The sequence below is a fragment of the Saccopteryx bilineata genome, chromosome 2 (assembly GCF_036850765.1).
Source record: "Saccopteryx bilineata isolate mSacBil1 chromosome 2, mSacBil1_pri_phased_curated, whole genome shotgun sequence".
Lineage (NCBI taxonomy): Eukaryota > Metazoa > Chordata > Mammalia > Chiroptera > Emballonuridae > Saccopteryx > Saccopteryx bilineata.
The window spans coordinates 386,095,765-386,122,264 of record NC_089491.1 but is presented as its reverse complement, the minus strand read 5'-3'; the positions used below and the strand labels follow the sequence as shown (position 1 = coordinate 386,122,264).

Here is a 26,500-nt window from a genome sequence, read left to right as displayed (position 1 = left end):
TCAATATTGCTTTAATGTAGGAAAAGGGCTGTTATCTATTTGACCACAAAGCTAGGATGGAGCAATGCCTGGCACATAGTAGGTGTTTGTTTAATGGGTGAATGTCCCATCCGTTCTTTTTCCTGTTCCCCTCCCCAGACCTTCCCGGGTCTCCTTAGCAAGCAGCAGCTGAAACACATGAAATGGCACAGCAGCCCAGGCAGGAAGCAGGGGCTGGGATATTCTTGCCTGGAAATTAAGCACTCAATGTACACACACACTTCTGGTCAAAATTAGTAAACTTTATTTAAATTTCAAAAAATAAAACAGAAAAGGACAGCTTTAGCTTTGTTCTTGAGAATCAGATTTAACGACCCAGAGCAGGAACTAACCCTAAGAAGTTACAATCCCCTTTACCCTCAATCAAGCCGCAGGGAAGGAGGGTCCTCGGTTTGCGGACAGGTCTTGGAGGGTAGGGCGGAACACCAGTTAGGCAAGTGGGTTCTGAGACAGCACACGTGGCGAGCAAGACAAAAGTCCCACTGGAAACAGGACCAAAACTTCAACAGCGAACTTTGACACAAGAAATATGTACAAGGGAGGCAGGCTTGGGGCTCCGCTAGGCAGCAAGAGCACTGCAGAGAGCCAGCAGGCTGGCTGCACCCTCGCCAGTACTGCCGTGTCCTGCTTATCCTCAGTTCTCCTCGTCGCTGTCGTCCGGGCTGATGGCAGGGCTGGTGAGGCTGTAGGTGGGGCTGGTGGGCGAGTAGCCAGGGGAAGTGGGTGAGTAGGTCGACCCTTTGGGGGACGTGGGCGAATAGGTAGGGCTGGTAGGCGAGTACTTGGGGGAAGTGGGTGAGTAAGTGGGGCTAGTAGGCGAGTACTTGGGGGAAGTTGGGGTGTAGACTGGAGAAGTCGGTGAGTAGGTAGGAGATGTTGGCGAGTATTTGGGGGTGGTAGGTGAATAAGTGGGACTGGTGGGAGAATACTTGGGAGAGGTGGGCGAGTATTTCGGGCTGGTAGGCGAGTACTTCGGAGAAGTTGGGGTGTACTCTGGTGAACTGGGGCTGTAGGAAGGGCTGGTTGGGGTATACTTTGGTGAGGTAGGGCTGTAGCTGGGAGAGCTGGGACTATAGCTGGGAGAGCTCGGGGTGTAAGTCGGAGACTGTGGTGTGTACCGTGGGCTTGAAGGGGAGTAGCTTGGCGAGGTCGGGGAGTAGCTGGGTGAAGTTGGAGAGTAGCTTGGAGAAGTGGGGCTATAGTTAGGGCTTGTTGGTGTGTAGTTGGGACTAGTAGGTGAGTAACTGGGTGACGTCGGGCTGTAGCTGGGTGATGTTGGGGTATAATTGGGACTGGTTGGAGAATAATTAGGGCTTGTGGGTGAATAACTCGGAGAAGTTGGTGAGTAGCTGGGTGATGTCGGAGAGTAACTCGGAGAAGTGGGTGAGTAGCTGGGAGAGGTGGGAGAATAGCTGGGTGACGTTGGCGAGTAGCTGGGCGAGGTTGGTGAGTAGCTAGGAGAAGTGGGTGAGTAGCTGGGAGAGGTTGGTGAGTAGCTGGGGGACGTGGGTGAGTAGCTGGGGGACGTGGGAGAGTAGCTAGGTGAGGTGGGAGAATAGCTGGGCGAGGTCGGAGAGTAGCTGGGCGAGGTGGGAGAATAGCTGGGTGAGGTTGGGGAGTAGCTGGGCGACGTGGGACTATAGTTGGGACTGGTTGGAGAGTAAGATGGAGAGGTGGGGGAGTAGGAGGGTGAAGTAGGGGAGTAAGAGGGACTTTGCGGTGTGTATCCCCCAGGGGAGCGGGGCTCGTAGGCAGGCGACGTTGGGGAGTAGCTGGGAGACATGGCGCCACCTGTAGGAAAGGAAGCAGAAGGGGTTGAGTGATGGAGAGACTAGTTCAGAAGGCAAGCTCAGGGAGAAAATGAACTGGGCACTGAGAGGCAGGGACAGCTCACCAGGTGAGGGGATGTATGGGCTCGAGGGGCCCGGGGAGCCTGGGGAGCCCGGCGTGGGAGACCAGGCAGGGGAGTAACCGGGGCTGAAGCCACTGGCATCTGAAGCAGCACTGGGAGAGAAGCCGGCCGCTCCTGGAGTCATTCCACTCCCTGCAAAGTGAGAGAAACATTAAGTTAAAAATAGAGCGCAGGTCCGACACCTTCCCTAGAGCCCAATGGCCTCCAGTGTTCCAACGTGGTGACTCTTCACAAGCCCTTTGAGCCACTGAGAGGAGAGGGCTCTCTTCTGGACTGGGTCACTCACCAACACTGGGGGACCAGGCACCATAGGCTGGGGTTGCACCCTGGTTCCAGGGTGTCATGGCTGGAGAAATTCCTCCCATGGGACTGGGTGCTGAACCAAAGAACATGCCAGTGGCTGCAAAAAGGCAAACAGTGACATGAATAGCACCTAGGGACTGGCCACCGTCCCACTCATGGGTGGCCTCCCCTTTGACGACTGGGCAGGTCCCGTACAGCTGAGACCCTCATACTTACGACCAGCAGCCCCCAGGCCGGGGATATTGGTGGGGATCTCCATGCCATACTTGCACTTCTCTGCATCAAGCAGGAGGTCGAAGCAGCCAGTGCCAGCAGGAGCGAGCTGGCCCAGCATGATATTCTCGGACACCCCCTTCATGGGGTCGCTCTCTCCGTGCGCAGCTGCCTCCATAAGCACATCCACCTGAACAGCCAGGAGAGGGCAGATGCCTAGACACAGCCCTCCACTATCGTTACAACCCACCCACCTAGTAAGAGAAGACCAGCACCGTGCCCACAGCCCGCCCTCCTTCCTTTCTCTCTCGCACTCTGCAGTTCTGAAGTTCTGCCATTACCGTTTCCTCAAAGGAGCACTTCATGAGAGGTCCGGTATCCTGGCGGTTGACTCCGTGTCGCGTGATGGCCATCAAGTGGCCACGACAAGTCATGGTGTCACACAAGAGAGCCAGATGCCGGTAATTAACGTAGGACCCATCAAAGGAGATGACATGGTACAGCTCCCGCTCCAGGGCCTTCCGCACGGCTTCGATACCCAGTACCTGGCGGGGGGGCGGAGGGGGGAAGGGTCAAGGCGGAGGAGCCCTGCTCCCAGCTCCTACCATCACACAGAGGTCAAGCGGCAGGCAGAGAAGCCAGACGCAAAGGTGGGTGCAGGCATAAACACACCGACCAAGGACAGCCCTGAGTGGAGAGCAGAGTGCAGCTGTGGCCACGTGACCCATGGAGGGGCCTTGAGCCAAAGATCCGGCCACGTGACCCATGGAGGGGCCTTGAGCCAAAGATCCAGGGCAGACTACTGGTCAGCAGGGCTCCTAGGGGCTCACCGTAAAGATCTCCACAATGTCATTGGATGTGGTGCGCACAGGGTCCACATCCTTCTCACTCAGAACACGCATCAAGCTCACGCCGTCTGTCTCCAGAATCCACTCCTGCAGAGCTTTGAATTCCCCATCCTCTGTGATAATGATCTTCTTCTTATTGTCCGTCTGTGGCAAGTGCATGTACACCTGGATGGGCACAGAATGGGTTCAGCGGGCGGGGTGGGGGCAGGAGAGAGGCGGGAGGTGAGAGGACCGCTGGGGAGAATGGCTGACCTTGCTGATCTGCTCTATGCCCTGCAGAGTCATGTCTGTCAGCATGTTGGACTCGATGCAGCGCAGAAAAACGTCATCATCCATTTTGTCCACCACCTCTTCTTCCTGCAACAAGAGTGAGGTGAACATCCCTGGAATCCTCCGGTCCCTTCCCAGGCTCGCCCAAAACTATGCCTCCCCAGTGCCCTGCCAGTCAGGCTCAGCCCCAGGCTCGACCCTTTTCAGTCCTAGTGACATGATGGGGAGTCCCACCTGTTCAAGAGCAAGTTCTAGGTTCATATTCTTAAAGTACCAAGCACCCACACCTGAGGAACAACTTTTTAGAAGCCATATCCAAGTGAAATCATTGGTCAGTCATTTTCTTGGGTCTCGTTACACCTGCCATCACAGCACTTTATCTGAGACAGCAATTTCAGCTCCCCCCCGGCCTTCATGCAGGAGCCTTGGGAGGACAGAGCCAACGACGGGGCCACGAGATGACCCCGCTTCAACACTCTCTGCTTCGTCCATATGACTGTGACTTCAGATTTCCAAGATTGCTGCTGCTAAAAGTCTTGAAAATCATTACCCACTCCTACATTAGGTGGTGTGACTGGCACCTAAACTTCTTTGGTTATAAATGACATTTAAGGGCTCCCTATGTCTGACCTAACAGGTTGTTACCGGGTCCCATTTACCTCCTGCATCTTGTTTTCATCACTGTTCATGATGCGGATACGGAGCACCAGCTTCTCGGCATTATCATCATTAAAGATGCAGTTCAAGTCATCCCCAAAACCTGGTGGGGAGGAGCCATGAAAAAGATCATGTCTATAGGACTTGCCTCCTGGTCACTGTTCATCTGCAGCTCTCTGCTTACAGGATGCCGATGGACCCCCCCACTCACAGAACCCTCTGGAAAGAGGGAGGGGAAAGAGCGAGGAGGAAAGGGGGAGGCAGAGGGTAACTGGAGGAGAGATGCCTGGGGGAGCAGAAGCAGCCACATGAAAGGCAGAGAGAACACGTGGCTTGTTGGTGACCAGAGTACAGTGACATGACAGCAGGAGGTCTCAGGCAGCACTCCTGAGCTGGGCTTGCCCTCCAGCCTTACCAGCATTAATTTTCTCAGCAATCTGCTCCATGGTCAGCTTTCGGTCAGTCATGTGCTTCCGGTCCAGCTCTACCCGCAAAAGCCAGGGGGAGATTCGGGCCACATCAAAGTCAGGCATCTCATAGTAGACGTTCACCCATTCTTGATCCTCTGCCACCACCGTGCTCTGGGGGTTAGGGTCATAGTAGATGGCTGTGTTGGCTGTCACCTTCCTCAACGTTGTATGTTCCAGACGGCACAGAATGTCCTGGGAAGAAAGAGGGATTCATGACACTGGCCTTTGGGGCTACCCAAAACCTCATGTAGAGGGAATCCCAAACTTTTTATTCGAGGGAAATGGTTCCCCTCCTTTTCTTCCTGCCAAGATGCCCATACCCCCAAGTCCTACCTTGGCTCTCTCAGCATCTCGAGCAGACTGGCCCAGCAGGAAGACAGTAAGTGAGGGGGTCTTTGGCTTCTTGGAAATGTTGATGAGCTCCTTAAGTCGGGGCACACCCAGTGTCACATTCTTGGCAGACACACCAGCATAGTGAAACGTGTTCAAGGTCATCTGGGTTGCAGGTTCTCCAAGGGACTGTGCAGCCAGAGCTCCCACCATTTCCCCAGGATGGGCCTATGGAGTAAGAAAGACTGGCATCAGAAAAAGCCCCTCCTGGCCCTGGCCGGTTGGCTCAGCGGTAGAGCGTCGGCCTGGCGTGTGGGGGACCTGGGTTTGATTCCCGGCCAGGGCACATAGGAGAAGCGCCCATTAGCTTCTCCACCCCCCCCCTCCTTTCTCTCTGTCTCTCTCTTCCCCTCCCGCAGCCAAGGCTCCATCGGAGCAAAGATGGCCCGGGCACTGGGGATGGCTCCTTGGCCTCTGCCCCAGGGACTAGAGTGGCTCTGGTTGCGTCAGAGCGACTCCCTGGAGGGGCAGAGCATTGCCCCCTGGTGGGCGTGCCGGGTGGATCCTGGTCGGGCGCATGCGGGAGTCTGTCTGACTGTCTCTCCCCGTTTCCAGCTTCAGAAAAATACAAAAAAAAAAGAAAAAGAAAAAGAAAAAGCCCCTCCTTTCTGCTGAACAAAAGTGAGATATAGTCAGAGCTGGGACTGTCTTCTCTTAAAGGATAGAGGATAAAAGCATTTGGAAAAAGCAGAGACTTAAAAAGAGTGCTCCAATTTACACACATCATTTCGCATCTGATGTGCTGCATACCCACAAAAAGGTACTATACCATCTAAACCCCAAACTTTCTAAAAGTATGCTCAAGTTAGAGGGTGAATATTCATTTTGTAATAATCTTCTAAATGGGAAGTTCCCCAGTTCATTATTTATTTACTTATATTATTTATTTATTTATTTATTTTTTTACAGAGACAGAGAGATAGAGAGAGGGATAGACAGGGACAGACAGACAAGAATGGAGAGATGAGAAGCATCAATCATTAGTTTTTCGTTGCGCGTTCCAACACCTTGTTCATTGATTGCTTTCTCATATGTGCCTTGACCGCGGGCCTTCAACAGACCGAGTAACCCCTTGCTCGAGCCAGCGACCTTGAGCTTAAGCTGGTGAGCTTTTGCTCAAACCAGATGAGCCCTCGCTCAAGCTGGCGACCTCGGGGTCTTGAACCTGGGTCTTCCGCATCCCGGTTCGACACCCTATCCACTGTGCCACCACCCGGTAAGGCAATTAAAAAAAAAAAGACTTTATTTATTCATTTTAGATAGGAGAGACAGAGAGAGAGAGAGAGAGAGAGAGAGAGAGAGAGAGAGAGAGATGTGCCTTGACCAGGCAAACCCAGGGTTTTGACCCAGCGACCTCAGTGTTCCAGGTTGAAACTTTATCCACTGCGCCACCACAGCTCAGGCTCCAGTACATTACTTTGATATAATCACATCCATAAAATATAACCTTTTAATTGGAACCATACAGTATATATTGGCTTCTTTCACTTGGTCACATGTATTTAGGACTAAGGTTCATCACTATCTTGTCCTTTTTGATGAGAGAGTGACAGAGACAGACATTGACCTTCTGTTCCACCTATCCATGCATTCACTGGTTATTTTATGTGCCCTGACCACGGATCAAACCCATGACCTTGGCATACTGGGACAAGACTAACCAACTGAGTTACCTGGCTGGGATAATCACTGCCTTTTAATGGTTTGATTGCCTATTACTTATCATGGAATATTATTACCTTATTATTTTTAAAATGCGGCCTGATTGGTGGTGGCACAATGGATACAGCATCAACCTAGGACGTTCAAGTCCCAGGTTTGAAAACCCAAGGTTGCCTGACCAGGTGGTGGCGCAGTGGATAGAGCGTCAGACTGGGATGTGGAAGGACCCAGGTTCAAGACCCCGAGGTTGCCAGCTTGAGCGCGGGCTCATCTGGCTTGAGCGTGGTCTCATCTGCCAGCTTGGACCCAAGGTCCCTAGCTCCAGCAGGGGGTTACTCGGTCCGCTGAGGGCCCGCGGTCAAGGCACATGTGAGAAAGCAATCAATGAACAACTAAGAAGTCACAACGCGCAAGGAGAAACTGATGATTGATGCTTCTCATCTCTCTCCGTTCCTGTCTGTCTGTCCCTGTCTATCTCTGCCTCTGTAAAAAAATAAATAGCCTGACCAGGCGGTGGCGCAGTGGATAGAGCGTCGGACTGGGAGGCGGAAGGACCCAGGTTCGAGACCCCAGGATAGCCAGCTTGAGTGCGGGCTCATCTGGTTTGAGCAAAAAGCTCACTGGCATGGACCCAAGGTCACTGGCTCGAGTGAGGGGTTACTCAGTCTGCTGAAGGCCATCGGTCATGGCACATATGAGAAAGCAATCAATGAACAACTAAGGTGTCCCAACGAAAAACTGATGATTGATGCTTCTCATCTCTCTCCGTTCCTGTCTGTCTGTCCCTATCTATCCCTCTCTCAGACTCACTCTCTGTCCCTGTAAAAAAAATTAAAAAAAAAAAATAAATAAATAAATAAATAAAATAAAACAAAATAAAAAAAAAGAAAACCCAAGGTTGCTGGATTCAGTGCGGGCTCATCCAGCTTGAGTGCCAACTTGAGTGTGGGATCATCAATATGATCTCCTGATCACTGGCTTAATTAATCCCAACGGTTGCTGCTGCCTTGAGCAAGGGGTCACTGGTTCAGCTTGAGACCCCTGGTCAAGACACGTATGAGAAGCAATGAAGTGATGCAACTATTAACTCATCTCTCTCCCCCTTTCTGTTTGCCTATATCTCTCTCAAAAAATAAAAATTAAAAAAATAAACAAAAAATGCAACTGTGCCCTGTGGATAGCTCAGTTGGTTAGAGCATCGTCCTAAAGCAGAGAGGTTGCCAGTTTGATCACCGGTCAGGAAACGAGCAGGAACAGATCAACGTTCCTGTTTCTCTCTAAAATCAACAAAATTAACATTTTTTAGAAAAATGCAATTGCTACCAATCTTCCTTTTTTAAAATTTTTTTTTAATTTATTCATTTTAGAGAGGAAAGGGAGAGACAGAGAGAGAGAGAGAGAGAGAGAGAGAGAAAGAGAGAGAGAAGGGGGGAGGAGCAAGAAGCATCAACTCCCATATGTGCCTTGACCAGGCAAGCCCAGGGTTTCGAACCGGCAACCTCAGCTTTTCCAGGTCGACGCTTTATCCACTGCGCCACCACAGGTCAAGCCGCTATCAATCTTTCAAAAATTTTTATTACCCGGTCAAGGCACATGTGGGATTTTTTTAAATAAAGTTTAATCTTTTTATTTTTATTATTGTTATTTTTTGACAGAGACAGAGAGAGAAAGGGACAGATAGGGACAGACAGACCAGAAGCGAGAGAGATGAGAAGCATCAGTTCTTCATTGCTGCACCTTAGTTGTTCATTGATTGCTTTCTCATATGTGCCTTGACTGGGGGGCTACAGCAGAGAGTGACCCCTTGCTCAAGCCAGTGGCCTTGGGCTTCAAGCCAGCAACCATGGGGTCATGTCTATGATCCCATGCTCAAAACAGCAACCTTGTGCTCAAAGCAGCAACCTTGGGGTTTCGAACCTGGGTCCTTTGTGTCCCAGTCTGACGCTCTATCCACTGCGCCACTGCCTGGTCAGGCCACATATGGGATTTGATGGTTCTTGCTCCCCCCGTTCTCTTTCTCATCTCTAAAATGGAAAAAAAAAACAACCCAAAAAAACAGCTACCTATAAAAATTTTTTAATTATTTATTTTAGAGAGAGAAAGAGTAAGACAGAGAGGGACAAAGATGAGAAGCATCAATTCGTTGTGGCACGTTAGTTGTTCACTGACTGCTTTCTCATATGTGCCTACAGCAGAACGGGTGACCCCTTGCTCAGGCCAGCGACCTTGGGACCATGTTAATGATGCCGTACTCAAGCCAACAGCCCTGTGCTCAAGCTGGCAACCTTGGGGTTTCAAACCAGGGACCTCAGTGTTCCAGGGCGACACTCTAACCATCGTACCACCATCAGCCAGGCATAACAACATTAAATTTTCTAATCCACAGATGAAGCGTCTTTCTACTTAATAGACTTTAATTTCCTGTCTTCACCTGGCTCAGAATTCTGCACACTGAGAGCATTTTAAGAAAATAAAGACTACTTATTTCCTGTATGACCACCTTACAAATACAGCCACACTCTCTCTCCAAGGCTCCATTTGTACCTGAGGAACATGAGACGAACAACTTCCCCTCACTAGAGCTGTCTTAAGACTGCTAAGGAATCAAGGTATAAAGCCCCAAACACTGGACTTGGTACAGAGCAGACTCTTAGTGAATGAGAACTATTATTAGATGGTTGTGGGCAGAGGTGGGCTGTTTTTAGAACCCAAAGAAGTCAACAGGTCAAAGGAGAAAAACAAGGCTGAGGTGATGACCACACTCACAATGGCTTGGTTGAACTTGGACTCAATCTCTCCAAGCAGCCAGTCGAAGGCCTCTCCGCTGAGCCGAAACTCCTCAGCCATGCGGCGGGAGCACAGTGTGGACCGGAGGTGGATGTTAAAGAGCAGCGTAGCGTTCTCCTGCGCCTGCCGGCTCAGCGGGTCATCCCCGTTCACGATCACCAGCTTCTTGCTCAGCTCCTTGACTCCTGGGGGCCAACGCGGGGTGAAGAGTGTAGACCACAGCCCAACAGACTCGTGACCCTCTTCTTGCCCGAAGGCCAAGACAGTACTCACCCTCTACGACCTTGATGGGGTGCAAGTCGGAGGGAAGGCGAGGGTTGATGTGGAAGATCTTCTGGGCATTCCAGATCATGCGCAGCAGGTTACAGGGCAGGACAACCTGAGGCAGGAGGGAAGGGAGAAAGGGTCATGGGTTGGGGACAGCCACCCAAGAGGAGCCCTCCTCCAGCCCAGCTGTCCTGGCCACACCCACCTTGCTGTCCCCAGTTGGGAAGATGACTCTGAGCACTTCCCGATCCTCACGCATCCTCTCGAACTCTCGCTCCAACTCGTTCTGAATGTGCGCGTTGCTCAGCACGTCCTTGACCAGGTCCTCCTGCAGAGTGCGCCGCAGGGCCCGCTCATTGGTATAGTCAAAGCGGAACCTGCAGATGACAGGGCATCGGCTCCAGGACCAGGAGGCTCTGGGGCCCAACCCCCACAGAGGAGCACTGTGCCGCTCCCAAAGGTGTGCGTTCTGCAGGAACAGGGCTTTGGAGACAAAAATCCTGAGCAGGAAACCACAAGATCTAGGCCTGAGGGTGGCCAGCGGGACCTGGGCCTGCGCTGACCCCTCTGAGCTCGCTTTAGACCGTCACCAGGAACACAGTGGTAAAGGTCCCATCGCTGCCCTCCCCCACCCTCCCCCACAGAACAGCTGCTATCAGAGGGTGGAGAACAGGCCGTAAATGCTATGGTCCACTGCAAATCACACTGCAGGTGATCTGTGTGGAGGAAGGGAACTGGCCCTGAGCCACAGGAGCACGAACCGCCCGCCTGCCACCTCCTCACTTCTTCTCAAAAGCCTTGTTGGAAGGCTTGAGGGTGGCCAGGTTCTGGAACTCCACGCTCTCGCCCGCCAGGCCATCCTCGCCATAGCGCAGCTGCACCACCTGGTTGATGGAGTTCCGCACAGTGGCATCATACTTCACCATCACCGACTCCATGGACTTGATCAGTCGCCGCTGGATGTATCCTGAAGGGAGGTAATCAACTCTGGGACCCAAGGCAAGGAGAGGATGACAAAGCCAAAAGAGCTGTCCCTATCTCAGGATGAGCCGTGCCAGCCACCCCAGAGCCTTAACCGACCTGATCCTCAGAAGAGCCAGCTAGTAGCCCCTCATGCCTGACGTCTCCCACTAAAAGCCATGTCCACTACCACTCCCAGATAAGAACCAGCGCCCAGCAGAGAATCCTAGGGACCAGCCCCCACGTGACAGGTCAGGAGCAGAGACCCCGAGTTTCTATGCCTCATCCTGAAATGCTACACAGCAATCAAACAAGGGCATGTGCCTCTCGGGCTTTAGTCTTTATTCTTTGCACAAAGACCAAAATTACATCTCTAGAAAGGAAGCTTTTGGCCGAGAACTCCTACTCCCTACCTCCAGGGCTTCTCCACCAGGGGTACTCCCCAGTACCCTCCCCGGGCCACAGAAGGGTCCTTGATCTGGAGGCCTACCTGTCTCAGCTGTCTTGACGGCTGTGTCGATGAGCCCTTCACGACCCCCCATGGCATGAAAAAAGAACTCGGTGGGTGTGAGGCCAGCCAGGTAGGAGTTCTCCACAAAGCCACGGCTCTCGGGCCCATAGTCATCCTTGATGAAGTGCGGCAGAGTCCGGTGCTTGAATCCGAACGGTATCCGCTTGCCCTCCACGTTCTGCTGCCCAACAACAGCAATGACCTGGGAAACATAAGGCGGGGTGTACCTAACGCCTTCTGCCTTACGAGTGGGAGCCCAGTGTTTAACCCCAGCTGCCTACCCCACCCTGCAACACATGCCTGCCCTCCTCCCAACATTCAGTGTGGCCCCGTATCTAGAAAGACAAGGGTCCCCACCTGGGAGATGTTGATCTTGGACCCCTTAGCTCCAGACACAACCATAGACTTAAAGTTGTTGTATTCAGACAGGGATTTCTGGGCAGAGGAGCCAGTCTTGTCTCGGGCATCATTGAGAATGCGGTTCACCTGGTTCTCAAATGTCTGCCGCAGTGTGTTCCCTGGGGTGGGCTCTAGCTCATTGTTATGAGCCTTTTCGATGACCTGGGTGCAAAGGAGGAGGCAATCTGTTTTACTTTTCCTTCTCTCCAATACTCATACCTCTTTGCTCTTCTTTTTTTTTTTTTTTACAGATATAGAGTCTTAGAGAGGGATAGATAGGGACAGACAGACAGGAATGGAGAGAGATGAGAAGCATCAATCATCAGTTTTTGTTGCGACACCTTAGTTGTTCATTGACTGCCCTCTCATATGCGCCTTGACCGCGGGCCTTCAGCAGACCGAGTAACCCCTTGCTTGCGCCAGCGACCTTGGGTCCAAGCTGGTGAGCTTTGCTCAAACCAGATGAGCCCACGCTCAAGCTGGAGACCTCAGGGTCTCGAACCTGGGTCCTCGGCATCCCAGTCCAACGCTCTATCCACTGCGCCACCGCCTGGTCAGGCCCTCTTTGCTCTTCTTAATTAAGCTCAGAGTCCATGAAAGAGTCTTATTCAGTCTTTGCCTAGACTTCCCTCTCACCTCTATTACATCCTGCTTGGCCTTCTTAATAGTGTTCTGAATGTCCTGGTAAGTCTTAGAATCAGCAATGGAGTCCCCAATGCCAATGGTATGACCTAGAGATAAGAAGAAGCATCAGCAACATCTTCTTTGGACTCCCAAGAAACATGGGACTGAATCTCAGCCAAGAGAGTAGATGGGGAAATACCAAATCTAAAGAGAGAGAAAGGGATGGAAGAACAGCAGACAGTGGAAGAGGGAGGATTCAGAGAGGGCTTGGTAGACCCCGTACGTACCCTCGATGAGGAGCCAGTTGTTAATGACAGTCTGAATGTTGGAATAGAAGAGGCGAGTGATGTCATGACCCATCTCTAGGTACGAGATGTGGACCAGGGAGCCGGCTGATGTGCCCAGAGACTTCTTACATAGGATGCCCATGATCAGCTCCCCATTCTCCACCACCACCTGCAGACAAAGTGCCCACTCAAGGTCCCTGCTGAAACTCCAAGGTTCAAATCCTGTCCCCAGACATCCAGAAGCAGGTCCTACCTTAGTGTCCCCAGGAGAGATGTGCTTGTAAGGGCCACTGTCCTCATCATCAGGATGGGTGCTGTGGGTGCGGATACAGTTGATGTGGCCTGGTATGATAAGGGAGAAGATCTGTTTGCCTGTCCACAGAGGCCGGGGCTTCAGGATGGCTGGCTGGGGGACTTTCCCGTCCCATGTAGAGAGGAACATTAGAAGGTTCATGACTTCACCCTGTGAGATAAAGAGCAGGAAAGACGAGAACTTAGAACTGCAGGCTGCAACTCTTGGAAACGTCAGGGGAGGCCACCCTGTCCAAAGGGGAGGCAAAGAGATACCAAGAAAAATATTTTCCAAAATTTTAACTAAAAAAAATTCATTGTCATAATGATACTGTTAAAAAAGTTGGTACGAATGACTCCCAAGCCAGGTGTTCTCTCCAGGAAAGAGGCTCTCACCCGCTCCAGGAAGACATCTCTCTTAGTGAATTTGCGCACTGCCGTCAGCGTGTCCTGCACGATGCCCATAACAGGGCGGTTGCTCTGGGGAGTGACAATCATGCGTGGCACCATAGCAAGTTCCTGAATCTCTGCCCGTGTCTCGAGAGACTGTGGCAAGTGCAAGTTCATCTCGTCCCCATCAAAGTCGGCATTGTACGGAGTTGTCACGCTGCAGGGACAGAGCAGTCAGAGCTGAAAGGACGCCTGCGCCGAGAGCTCGGGGCGCAGCCCCGCCCGTCCGCTCCCTCGGCCAGGGGACTGACCTCAGGTTCAAGCGAAAAGTAGACCAAGGGAGGATGCGGACCCGATGTCCCATCATGGACATTTTATGTAAAGTTGGCTGCCGGTTGAAGATAACGATGTCCCCATCGCACATGTGCCGTTCCACCTAGAAAGGCGAGGTGTGGAATAGTTTCAATGAAGGGGTGTGCTAAAGTGAAAGGACAATGGACCTAAAATGCTTTGTAGATGGAAGTGAATGATGCGGTGGCATTATTTTACTTGGAACTCTTCTGAACCACCCTCTGTGGGCCAGGCCCTGGGGTAGGTTATCAGCAAAGACTAAGGATAGTAGCACCTGACCAGGCGGTGGCGCAGTGGATAGAGCGTCGGATTGGGATGCGGAAGACCCAGGTTTGAGACCCTGAGGTCACCAGCGCGGGCTCATCTGGTTTGAGCAAAAAGCCCACCAGTGTGAACCCAAGGTGGCTGGCTCCAGCAAGGGGTTACTCAGTCTGCTGAAGGCCCGCGGTCAAGGCACATATGAGAAAGCAGGCCCTGGCCGGTTGGCTCAGGGGTAGAGCGTCAGCCTGGTGTGCGGGGGACCCGGGTTCGATTCCCAGCCAGGGCACATAGGAGAAGCGCCCATTTGCTTCTCCACCCCGCCCTCCTTTCTCTCTCTCTCTTCCCCTCCCGCAGCCAAGGCTCCATTGGAGCCAAGATGGCCTGGGCGCTGGGGATGGCTCCTTGGCCTCTGCCCCAGGCGCTAGAGTGGCTCTGGTCGCAGCAGAGCGACAACCCGGAGGGGCAGAGCATCGCCCCCTGGTGGGCAGAGCATCGCCCCTGGTGGGCGTGCCGGGTGGATCCCGGTCGGGCGCATGCGGGAGTCTGTCTGACTGTCTCTCCCCGTTTCCAGCTTCAGAAAAAACAAACAAACAAAAAAAAAACAAAAAAAAAAGAAAGCAATCAATGAACAACTAAGGTGTTGCAACACGCAATGAAAAACTAATGATTGATGCTTCTCATCTCTCTCCGTTCCTGTCTGTCTGTCCCTATCTATCCCTCTCTCTGACTCACTCTCTGTCTCTGTAAAAAAAAAAAGAAAAAAAAAGACTAAGGATAGTACCCACCAACCTCAGGGAACTCAGTCCGAGGAGAAATTCTAAACAAGAAGCCTCTGCTCTGTTCTTCCCTGCCATTTATATTCCTCGTGCTGCCCTTGGGCTCATGAGACCCCTACCCAGAATGCTGGTGGCTCACAGCCACAAGCTAGCCTGGGGCAGCCGTCTTCTGGGAGAGAATCAATGAGCCTGGATGAAAACGAACAGGACAGCCTTAGCCGACCCACTTCCACCAGCCGCCACCCTAGACAGCTTCCTGCTCAGGTGAGTGAGAGGCCCAGTTTGTACGTGCCTTATAGCCAGTCTGCAGGTGAAGATCACTGGGCTTGGGGTGGAAACGCAGGTCAATGCGGTCGCCATTGTCTCGGATGATGTACTTGGCCCCTGGGTACTGACTGTTCCCCCTGCGCACTAGTTCCTGAAGTCTAGGAAGGCAGGAGGTGAAATGAACAAAACACTTCCCACAAAGCCCTCACTGGCACCCCGAAGCCCCCACGGTGGGCACAGCCTTTACACTTCATGCTCCCTTCTGCCCACTCCGAGCCCATTCCCATCACATCTCCCTTGCAACTCTGGGCAGGACCTCTCAACCGAGCACACCTGTCGATGTTGAAGGGGGTGACAATCTCCGCAAAGGTCATGTTGGCGGCAATGGAGCGAGGCACGCCAACCTGGTCGATGAAGAGGTTGGGGTCGGGGGTGATGACGGTGCGGGCCGAGAAGTCCACTCGCTTGCCCATCAGGTTCCCCCGCACCCGGCCTTCCTTGCCCTTTAAGCGCTGCTTCAGGGACTTGAGGGGACGTCCAGACTTCTGCATAGCCTGTGAGCAAACACGGCGGGGGGCACTCAATAGTCAGTGCTGGCCCTTCCCAGGGCTCCGAGGCCTCACGCTGACCCCCTGCTCTGGCAATACACCCCTGCCCTCCCAGGCACCGGATCCGGAGAGCACGCAGACTCACGCGGGGCAGGCCGGGCAGCTCGTTGTCCACCATGGTGGCCACGTGGAACTGGAGCAGCTTCACATCCTCCGCTATGACATGGGCTGCCGCGCCATTCTGCTCGTTGCGACGGAGCTGATTGTTAATCTTCACGATGTCAGCCAGTTTGTGAGTCAGGTCATCCTGAAGTAGGACGTCGGCATGGTCACAACAGTGGCCGCCGAGCACTCGGCACGCATGTGCCCTCCCCACACTGCCTCGGGGGGTGGGTCTGTCTCTCAGTTCACATACAGAATGCCTTCGAGAACTCTGATCACCCGAGGGGCCTCGTTAGAGGTCACACAGCGAGCAGGTGGCAGGGTGTTTTCTGACCCAGATGACGTGTCTGTCACCCGTGCACACTGCACTACACTATGCCACTGGCTCCGGCATGCCTCCACTCCCACCCATGGGGCTCCCTCCCCCCAGACACTGACCCATGCAGCTGAGGGGCAGAGCCCATGAGCCACCGACCTGGTTGCGGGCTGAGCCCTGCATCACAACAGCAGGCCGCACAGACAGTGGGGGCACTGGCAGCACCGTGACGATCATCCACTCAGGCCGGGCGTAGCGCGGCTCCATGCCCAGCACAAAACACTCCTCGTCGGAGATGCGTTTGAAGATCTCATGCACTCGCTCAGGGCTCAGCAGGATCTTCTTCTCCTGAGAGTCCTCGTTGACGTGCTTCCACTCTGCATACAGCTCTAGGCCCGAGCGCCGGATCCTGGGCTGGTACCGCCCACAGCCACCATGGCCCTACCGAGGAGAGCAAACAGCCTTCAGAACCCGGAGATGGGCGACTGCCTCCACGCCGGGCCAGCCTCCAGGACCACCTCCGACCTCCCTCCCAGCAGCCTCTGCCAGCCCCAGATACCTTTTCTTTGGTTAAATCCTCATCGCCTTCGGGCTGCTCTACACCAAACTTGTTGTCCATCTCCTCCCCGCCCTCACAGATGTTCTTGCCCTTGCAGAGGTCATAGACGTGTGTGAGCCGCTTCTTGGGCTGCCCCTTGGATTTAGCCAAAATGTCCTTGATCTTGGGGTTGTTCTGGGGACAGAGCAGAGCAGTGTCAGTGGGGCTTGCTCCTGTTGCCCCCCCAAGGAACCCCTCCCCCAGGCCAGGGCCCATCCCCTACTCACAGAATCCACAAGCAATTTGGAGCAGAAGAAACAGACACAGCGCAAAACTTTCATTGTCTTCACCAGGAAGCCCACGTGAAACACGGGTTTGGCCAGCTCGATGTGGCCAAAGTGGCCAGGACACTCTGTCATGTTTCCTGGGGGAACACATGAACATGTTCCTCCCAGCTCACCTGAGGCTAGGGCCCCAGGCATCACCACGCAGGCATCGCCCTCCAGGTCCGGCTTGCAGGACTGAAGCCACTCTCCTCCCTTTCCCGATCCCACACCACCTCTGCACTCACCTGCACAGGTCTGGCAGCGGCCGGTCCGCTCAATCACCCCCTGCCTTGGATCCATCAGCCCCCCAAGCTTGGGGCGGCCTCCCTCAGTTGTTTCAGGGTACTTGATACCACCCTCTGTCACAGACATTCGCTTCTGTAAAAAAAAAAAAAAAAAAAGACGAAAACAACTAAGTAGGATTCTTTGTTTCCAGCTTTCACATACTAAGGCCTCAAAAAACCACAAACTACAGATTAGCCAGGTTTAGGCTGGGGCGAGGGGAGTAGGGGGTAAGGGGAAGGGGGGAGTGAGGAGGAAGAAGGGAATGGGGAGGTGAGGGGAATGGGTATGAGAGGGGAGTGGGGGGGTAAGAGGAAGAAGTGGGGGGGGGTGAGGGGAAGGGGGGAGTGACGGACGGGTCAGTGTGTGTATACCTCTGGAAATACCAAAGTTGAATATTACAAGTCAAAACCCTGTCCCAGTCACTGTCTGAGTTGGGGGGAGTGGTCAGACCAGCATGTGGTTAATCCCAGGCTCCATACAAGTTGCCTACCCCTAGGACTCGAACACCTGACATCCCTCCTGTTGAATTCTATATTACTAACATACATCGGATTTATCAGCTTAATAAAAGTTGTTTCAAGAAAATATTAAAAAATCATCCCTGTCCAGGTAGTTCAGTTGGTTAGTGTCCTTCCAAAATACCAAGGTTGTGGGTTCGATCCCTGGTCAGGGCACATATAAGAATCAACCAATGAATGCATAAATCAGTGAAACAACATATCGATGTTTGCTTTCTCTTTCTTCTTCTAAAATCAATTAAAAAAAAAAAGTAAAAAATCTATCAATGCCTTCTCTTTCTTCCCCAAAGCTGAAATCAGGCCCAGAATCTGAGTCCCTGGGGAAGAGCACCTGTTTCCACTGGAACGACACAGGTGTCCTGCCTCAAGACATGCCCTGCCAACTCTACAAAGTCAGGTACTCTGCCCCGTCTTTGTTAACACCCTCCTACTCATGGGCCTGGCTGGCTTGAACCCTTCCAGGTTCAGATGGAGATTTTTATTTCTTTCTTTTTTCTTACAGGGACAGAGAGAGGGATATACAGGGACAGACAGGAATGGAAAGAGATGAGAAGCATCAATCATCAGTTTTTCGTTGCCATTGTGACACCTTAGTTGTTCATTGATTGCTTTCTCATATGTGCCTTGACCATGGGCCTTCAGCAGACCGAATAACCCCTTGCTCGAGCCAGTGACCTTGGGTCCAAGCTGGTGAACTTTTTTTTTTGCTCAAGCCAAAGGAGCCCGCACTCAAGCTGGCGACCTCAGGGTCTTGAACCTGGGTCCTCCGCGTCCCTGTCGGATGCTCTATCCACTGTGCCACCGCCTGGTCAGGCTCAGATGAAGATTTTATGATAAGACAGGAGAGCCAGGAGCTAAAGTGAAAGGTTGGTGAAAATATTTCCAAATAACCACAATTACTTTTTTTTTTTTTTTTTACAGAGACAGAGAGTGAGTCAGAGAGAGGGATAGACAGGAACAGACAGACAGGAATGGAGAGAGATGAGAAGCATCAATCATTAGTTTTTTGTTTTTTTTTAATTAATTTTTTTTTAATTTATTCATTTTTTAGAAAGGAGAGAGAGAGGGAGAGAGAGAGAGGGTAGAGACAGAGAGAGAAGGGGGGGAGGAGCAGGAAGCATCAACTCCCATATGTGCCTTGACCAGGCAAGCCCAGGGTTTCGAACCGGCGACCTCAGCATTTCCAGGTCGACGCTTTATCCACTACGCCACCACAGGTCAGGCCGATCATTAGTTTTTCATTGCGCATTGCAACACCTTAGTTGTTCATTGATTGCTTTCTCATATGTGCCTTGACCGTGGGCCTTCAGCAGACCGAGTAACCCCTTGCTGGAGCCAGCGACCTTGGGTTCAAGCTGGTGGGCTTTTTGCTCAAACCAGATGAGCCCGCGCTCAAGCTGGCGACCTCAGGGTCTCGAACCCGGGTCCTCCGCATCCCAGTCCGACACTCTATCCACTGCGCCACCGCCTGGTCAGGCACTTTTTTCTTTTTTTTAACAGAGACAGAGAGTCAGAGAGACGGATAGATAGGGACAGACAGACAGGAACGGAGAGATGAGAAGCATCAATCATTAGTTGTTCATTGATTGCTTTCTCATATGTGCCTTGACCGTGGGGCTACAGCAGACCGAGTAACCCCCTGCTCAAGCCAGCGACCTTGGGTCCAAGCTGGTGAGCTTTTGCTCAAACCAGATGAGTCCGCGCTCAAGCTGGCGACCTCGGGGTCTCGAACCTGGGTCCTCCGCATCTCAGTTCAATGCTCTACCCACTGCACCACCGCCTGATCAGGCCAATTACTTATTTTTTATCTAATAAGATTTTTAAAAATTCATTTTAGAAAAAAAAAATCATTTTAGAAAGGAAGGAGGAAGAAAGAGAAAGAACAGGGGGAGGAGCAGCCTGACCAGGCAGTGGCGCAGTGGATAGAGCGTTGGACTGGGATGTGGAGGACCCAGGTTCGAGACCCCGAGGTCGCCAGCTTGAGCGCAGGCTCATCTGATTTGAACAAAGCTCACCAGCTTGGACCCAAGGTCGCTGGCTTGAGCAGGGGGTTACTCGGTCTGCTGTAGCCCCACGGTCAAGGCACATATGAGAAAGCAATCAATGAACTAATGATTGATGCTTCTCATCTCTCTCCATTCCTGTCTGTCTGTCTGTCCCTATCTATCCCTCTCTCTGACTCTGTCTCTGTAAAAGAAATAAAAATAAAAAAAAAGAGGGAGAGGAGCAGGAAGCATAACTCCTATATGTGCCTTGACCAAGCAAGCCCAGGGTTTTGAACCTGTGACCTCAGTGCTCCAGGTTGATGCTCTATCTGCTGTACCACCACAGATCAGGCCAAAATTACTTATTTATGATAACTGCTGAGCACTGCACAACTTCTCAAATCTTGGATAGCACTACCCTTACTTCTTACTCTACACTGATTTTTGCCCAACCTCACAAAGAGATGACATCAGAATGGATTTGGTGCAATCTAATGTTGAAGGAACTACCTTGATTAGTAGGTCCCAGGGCATGCTTCTGTGAATCTTGAAAATTTAAAATCTCTCACGTGGGCCCCTGTGAATTTGCTGCAGTCCATCAGTAGTCTGGGATTTAACCTTTTAGGAAGGACTTCTATTGTAAAAAATATACCACAAGGCCCTGGCCGGTTGGCTCAGCGGTAGAGCGTCAGCCTGGCGTGCGGGGGACCCGGGTTCGATTCCTGGCCAGGGCACATAGGAGAAGCGCCCATTTGCTTCTCCACCCCCTTCCCCTCCTTCCTCTCTGTTTCTCTCTTCCCCTCCCGCAGCCAAGGCTCCATTGGAGCCAAGATGGCCTGGGCGCTGGGGATGGCTCCTTGGCCTCTGTCCCAGGCGCTAGAGTGGCTCTGGTCGTGGCAGAGCGACGCCACGAGGGGCAGAGCATCGCCCCTGGTGGATCCCGGTCGGGCGCATGCGGGAGTCTGTCTGACTGTCTCTCCCCGTTTCCAGCTTCAGAAAAATACAAAAAAAAAAAAAAAATACACCACAAGCTATTCAGCAGGATTCCTATTAGTAAATTAATATTTGGGCAATTTATAATTTCAAACAATGTCATTTTCAAACAATGTTGTAATAAAGCAGTTCTATATGTATCTTTGCGTACTTGTACAATTATTTCAATCACTCATTTGACAAACTGTAAAAAATTTTTAAATGTTTTATTGATTTTATTTATTTATTTTAGGTGAGAGCAGGGGAAATAGCGAGGCAGATCCTGCAAGCACCCCAACTGGGATCCACTCCGCACCCCCATCTGAAGCCAATGCTGGAGCTAGGATTAACTGAGCTATCCTCAGTGCCCGGGGCCATGCTCAAACTGAGCCACTGGCTGCAGGAGGGGAAAAGGGAGAGAAGGAGGAGAGAGGCAGATGGTCGATTCTCCTGTGTGCCCTGACTGGGAATCGAACCTGGGATGTCCATACACTGGGCCGACGCTCTATCCACTGAGCCTCCAGTCAGGGTCTATTTTATTGACTTTAGAGCAGGGGTCTCAAACTCAACTCAGCATGTGGGCTGCAGAGCAAGATCACAGCTGTTTGGCGGGCCGCACTAGGTCTACAAAAGGCAACTGTTACGCAACACCTTTCTCACTGCAGTTGAAAACAAAAAAAAATCAGTACAACAAGCACAATCGTACATGTAGTTTACTCAGTGTCACAAAACGACCAGAAACTGTAGTTCGCATCACAACTGCTGTTAACTAAGCTAATATCTAGCTAGGATGCTAGAGAAATAAAAAATACAAGTAGGCCCCTAGGCTTACTTAATTTTATCCAAAATATTTTGAACTTCGTGGATTAGTCTGCGGGCCGCACAAAATTGTTCGACGGGCAGCGAGTTTGAGAAGACCCCTGCTTTAGAGAGAGAGAGAAAAGGAGAGAGAGACGGGAACATCAATCTGTTCCTGTATGTGCCCTGACCGGAGATCGAACCAGCAACTTCTGTGCTTTAGAATGACGCTCTAATAAACTATCCAGTCGGGACTTGACAGACTTTTTAATAACATGCCTATTATGTGCCAGTCATCTTCACATTCTGAAAGAGAGTGAATACAAAGTCTCTTTTAATTTACATCCTATTGAGGGAGCAAAAAACAGAAACACTAATCCTCTCAGGTAGTGACACACTATGAAGTAAAATAAAGTCAAGACTAGGGATTAGAGTCTGATGAGTGGGGGTGCAGTGGATAGAGCATTGACCTGGGATGCTGATGTCCCAGGTTCGAAACCCCAAGGTCGCTGACTTGGTTTGGGCCCCTCAGTCAAGAAACGTATGAAAAGCAATCAATGAAGAAAGAACTAGCCTGACCAGTTGGTGGCGCAGCATAGAGCGTCGGACTGGGATGCAGAAGGACCCAGGTTCGAGACCCCGAGGTCGCCAGCTTAATCGTGGGCTCATCTGGTTTGAGCAAAAGCTCACCAGCTTGAGGCCAAGGTCGCTGGCTCAAGCAAGGGGTTTACTCAGTCTGCTGTAGCCCCGTGGTCAAGGCACATATGAGAAAGCAATCAATGAACAACTAAGGTGTCACAATGCACAACAGAAAACTAATGATTGATGCTTCTCATCTCTCCATTCCTGTCTGTCTGTCCCTGTCTGTCCCTCTCTCTGACTCTCTCTGTGTCTCTGTAAAAAAAAATAAAATAAAAATCCAGGCCTTTCTTAAAAAAAAAAAAAAAAGAACTAAAGTAAAGCAACTACAGGTTGATGCGTATCTTCCTCTTCCCTCACTAAAATCAAATAAATAAAATAAAATAAAGAAGACCAGGGGTTAGAGAATTCAGAAGGATGCCATTTAAAGAAGGTGGTTAGGGAAGAGCTTCCTTAATATGACACCTGAGCAGAGAACCTACTGATGATGTAAAGGAATAGGCCTAAGGAAGTCTGGGCAATTTTGTTTGGAGCACCAGAACAGTGAATAATAAAGTCCTTGAGGGAGGCTGAACTTACAGTGTTGGAAGAACAAGCAGATTAGCATGGTTCAAGAAAAGCAAAGAGATGATAATGAGAGGGAGAAGAAAGCAGGGCCAGATAGTACAGGACCTCGTAGGCCACAGTAAGGATTTTGGATCTTTTGTAGAGGATTCTATGAAGGAAAGAGACATGATGAAAATATCTCTCTAGCGGCTTTGCAAAGTGTAGGAGGAACAACTGGGGCCAGGGGTCCTGCAGTACTGAGCTAGAAAGACAATGGTGGAGTAGGCCATGATGGTTGAGATATAGTCTTAAGTGGCTGGATTCCAAACCTACTTTGAAAAGCAGAACTGGCCTGACCTGTGGTGGCGCAGTGGATAAAGCATCGACCTGGAAATGCTGAGGTCGCCGGTTTGAAGTCCTGGGCTTGCCTGGTCAAGGCACATATGGGAGTTGATGCTTCCAGCTCCTCCCCCCCTTCTCTCTGTCTCTCCTCTTCCTCTCTCTCTCTCTCCCTCTCCTCTCGGAAAAAAGAAAGAAAAAAAAAAAAGAAAAGCAGAACTGACAGACTGAATAAGTAGAGGATTTTTTTTTCTAATTTATTTACTGACTTTAGGGAGAGAGGGGAAGGGGGAGAAAGAGAAACATCGTGTATGTATCAATTGGGGACAGCAACCTCTGCTCATGGAGGCAATGCTGAGTGGAGGTTTTAAGAAAGAACCAAAAGCCTGACCAGGTGGTGGCGCACTGGATAAAGTGTTGAACTAGGATGCAGAGGACCCAGGTTCGAAATCTCGAGGTCACCAGCTTGAGTGTGGGCTCATCTGGTTTGAGCACAGCTCACCAGCTTGAGCCTAAGGTCGCTGGCTTAAGCAAGGGGTCATTCAGTTTGCTGTGCCCCCCCCATCAAGGCACATGTGAGGAAGCAATCAATGAACAATTAAGGTGCTGCAGTGAAGAACTGGTGCTTCTCATCTCCCTTCCCATCTGTCTATCCTTATCTGTCCCTGTCTCTGTCACACACACACACACACACAAAGGCTTTTGGGTGTTTGACTTGAGCAACTAGATGAACAGTAGAGCCGTTGTTTGCCTGCTAAGGAAGAAGGGTGGAGCATGTTTAAATATCATCAGTGCTGCACCAAGCAGTAGTTCATTATACTACTCATGAAGTTGTCATTGTCCTCTAAAAAGGCTGTATCACTTTATCCTCCTAGCAACAATATATGAGCATGCCTGTATCCCAATATTTTGGCTATCAGGGAAATTTGTGGGTTTTTTTAGTGAGATGAGGAGGGCAGAGAAAGACTTGCACGGACCAGGATCCACCTGGCAAGTCCACCAGGGGCGATGCTCTGCCCATCTGGGGCACTGCTCTGTTGCTCAGCAACCAAGCTCTTCTTGGGCCTGAAGCGGAGGCCAAGCAGCCATCCTTAGCTCCTGGGGCCAACTCAATGGAGCCATGCTGCAGGAGAGGAGAGGGAGAAAGGGAGAGGAGGAGGGAGGGGAGGGAGGGAGAGAGAGAGAGAGAGAGAGAAGAGAGGGAAGGGTGGAGAAGCAGATGAACGCTTCTCCTGTGTGCCCTGACCTAGAATCAAATGAAAATGTATTTTAACTTGCATGTTTTTATTAGTAAACTGAATATATTTATTGGCTATTTGTACTATTGTGAACTGCCTATAGCTTTTATTCATTTGTCTAGCAGATATATGTGTTCTGTCCTTACTGATTTGTAAGTGTTCCTTGTATGAGTCTAATCTCGTTTGTCACATTGAAATATTGAAATACCTATTTTTTAGCTATACATGATGTCTCTGATAAAAAGAAGTGGCCTTTATTTTTATGTAGGCACTCAATGAAATATATCTATAATTAACTCATTACTATTAAAGGTTCCCATCCCTGATATTAGCCACCAAAAGCCTTCTGTATTTTTTGAGTGCTTTACAGGGTTTTTTTTTTAAGATTTAAACCTTAACTCTACCTGAAATTTACTCTGTGCTATAGTGTGAGTTTGGGAGTTTCTAACTCGACACAAATTTCACAGAGCTGAGCATTCTCTTGCAGCAAAATTGTCTCCATGCACAAATAGCCACTGAACTCCATTCTCTCCAGCCACTGATTCCCTCCAGTTCACAAAAGGACTCAAGTCACTAAAAGCTCTCATCTAGAACTACCTTCCTCCCTGGTCTCTCCTGCCTCCATGCTTAGAGCCCCCCCCCCAACCCCAAACATCAGTTCTTCACAGGGCAACCAAAGCAGTTGCTTCTTTTTGTTTTTTTAAATGTTTATTGATTTTAGAAAGAATGGGGAAAGAGAAAGACAGGAACACAGATCTGTTCCTGTATGTGCCCTGACGGGGGCTTGAACCAGCAACCTCTGCGCTTCTGGATGATGTTCTAACCTACCAGACTACTTGGCCAGGGCAGCAGTTGTTTTTAAAATTTAATGTAAAATTGATGTCATTCTCCTGCTTATAATTTTCCAATGGCTTCCTACTGAAAATAAAATGAAATCCAGATCCTTACCATGATTTACAATATCCCACTTGGCCTGCCCCGCCTCCTGCTTCTGAGAAACTCGCCTCACCCACTGAATCCCAGACACACTCACTGGCTTCCTTTCGGCCCCTGGGACACACTAAGTTCACTCTTTCCTCAGGCCTAGATGAGCAGATGCTTCTTGTCATTCAGGTGAGCCATCTCCTCAGACAGGAGTTCCTCGATCTTGATTTGACACCACCCTATCCATAGTAGCCTCACCTCGGCGACTCTCCATCGCATCAGTTTCCCTTTATTCAGGTCACCTGATATTAACTATTTTGTTCTTTCATTCCGGTTTAGGGTTACCCACCTATAAAAGATTGGGTCAGGATTCAAAACAGGGGCGCTTATAGCAAGAGCCCATGCTCTGAACCATGGTGCTGTGATTACTCCAGGAACCCCCACTTTAGTTCATAGCACCAGTGCCCTTAGTTCCTCCAAATCTTATTTGTATGTTTTTTGAGCGTCTCCCCTGCCCTTTCCCACAGAAAAGTGCTCTCAAAGGCAGGGTCCTTGTCCTTTTTCAGCTCTGCATCTCCAGTGTCTGTTGTATCTATCACATAGCAGGTGCTCATTTAATACATATTTATAGACAGGAAAAGGGAAAATTTCGGGGCTCGGCTTCTTACTTCACCTTGCAAAGGGCTCCTAGAATTCTGGTTTCGTTTAACGTCGGTAACTCTCGGTGTGGTGCCGGTCACCCTCCAGCCTCACCTGCGGCCAGGATCACACCCTAGCAAAATTTAACTCTGGGAAACGACGAGGCCGGACCCCGCACAGCCCTGACACTGCTAAACCGTCCCCCGGCTTGTCCGATGAGGCCGCCCAGAGCGCCAAGTTTCCGCAGCCAATGCCGAACCCGGCCCGCGGCGCGGAAGGGAGGAAGAGTGCGAGGGTAGAGCCGCTTACCAGTTCATCCGGACTCAGAACTCCGAACTGCACTCTCTTGATGGTGCGCAGCGGGCATGCGCTGTCCCCGGAGGGGGGGCCACCCCCGTGCATCGCGGAGGCAGGCGCGCTGCGCAGGCGCAAACCTCACTACAAAAAGCCTGCGCCGCCTCCGCCAAAGTGCTCAGACCCCGTCGGGGCGGCCACCGGGAAGGACCTTCCCTAAGTTGGGAGGAAAAAGCCGGAGGAGGGAAAGGTGGGGGAGGGAAGGAGGCGGGGAAATAAAAAGGAGCGAAGCGAGTTTTCCTTCCTCTTTCCGTAGATTTTTTTTCGTCTCTCAAAAAGGAAAAAAAAAGAGGGGGAAGGAAAAGGTTTGGGAGGGGGGGAGAAGAAAAAGGGTAACGAATAAATAATTAACCGGGATCCTGAACGGCACAGGATACGGCAGTTTGTCTCTCCCCCTTCCGGGAGCCACCTTCTTCTCCAACCGTCCCGGCCGCGCTC

The 26,500-nt window shown here is 51.1% G+C and overlaps 1 protein-coding gene across 1 annotated transcript; it reads right to left on the bottom strand.

Moving 5' to 3' along the window:
- Nucleotides 1-260: 260 nt before the first annotated feature.
- On the bottom strand, nucleotides 261-26,500 carry POLR2A (RNA polymerase II subunit A). The gene is made up of 29 exons (XM_066264136.1): nucleotides 26,018-26,500; nucleotides 17,071-17,203; nucleotides 16,787-16,923; nucleotides 16,521-16,694; nucleotides 16,121-16,402; nucleotides 15,629-15,790; nucleotides 15,269-15,489; nucleotides 14,961-15,093; nucleotides 13,592-13,716; nucleotides 13,287-13,497; nucleotides 12,853-13,062; nucleotides 12,600-12,768; nucleotides 12,325-12,419; nucleotides 11,647-11,850; nucleotides 11,269-11,491; nucleotides 10,602-10,785; nucleotides 10,024-10,195; nucleotides 9,825-9,930; nucleotides 9,531-9,736; nucleotides 5,046-5,270; nucleotides 4,658-4,904; nucleotides 4,245-4,345; nucleotides 3,568-3,672; nucleotides 3,298-3,480; nucleotides 2,809-3,012; nucleotides 2,471-2,657; nucleotides 2,238-2,351; nucleotides 1,934-2,083; nucleotides 261-1,830 (listed from the first exon to the last, which is right to left on the bottom strand). The coding sequence occupies exons 1-29, from the start codon at nucleotides 26,108-26,110 to the stop codon at nucleotides 674-676; spliced, it is 5,913 nt and encodes a 1,970-aa protein (XP_066120233.1). The 5' UTR covers nucleotides 26,111-26,500; the 3' UTR covers nucleotides 261-673.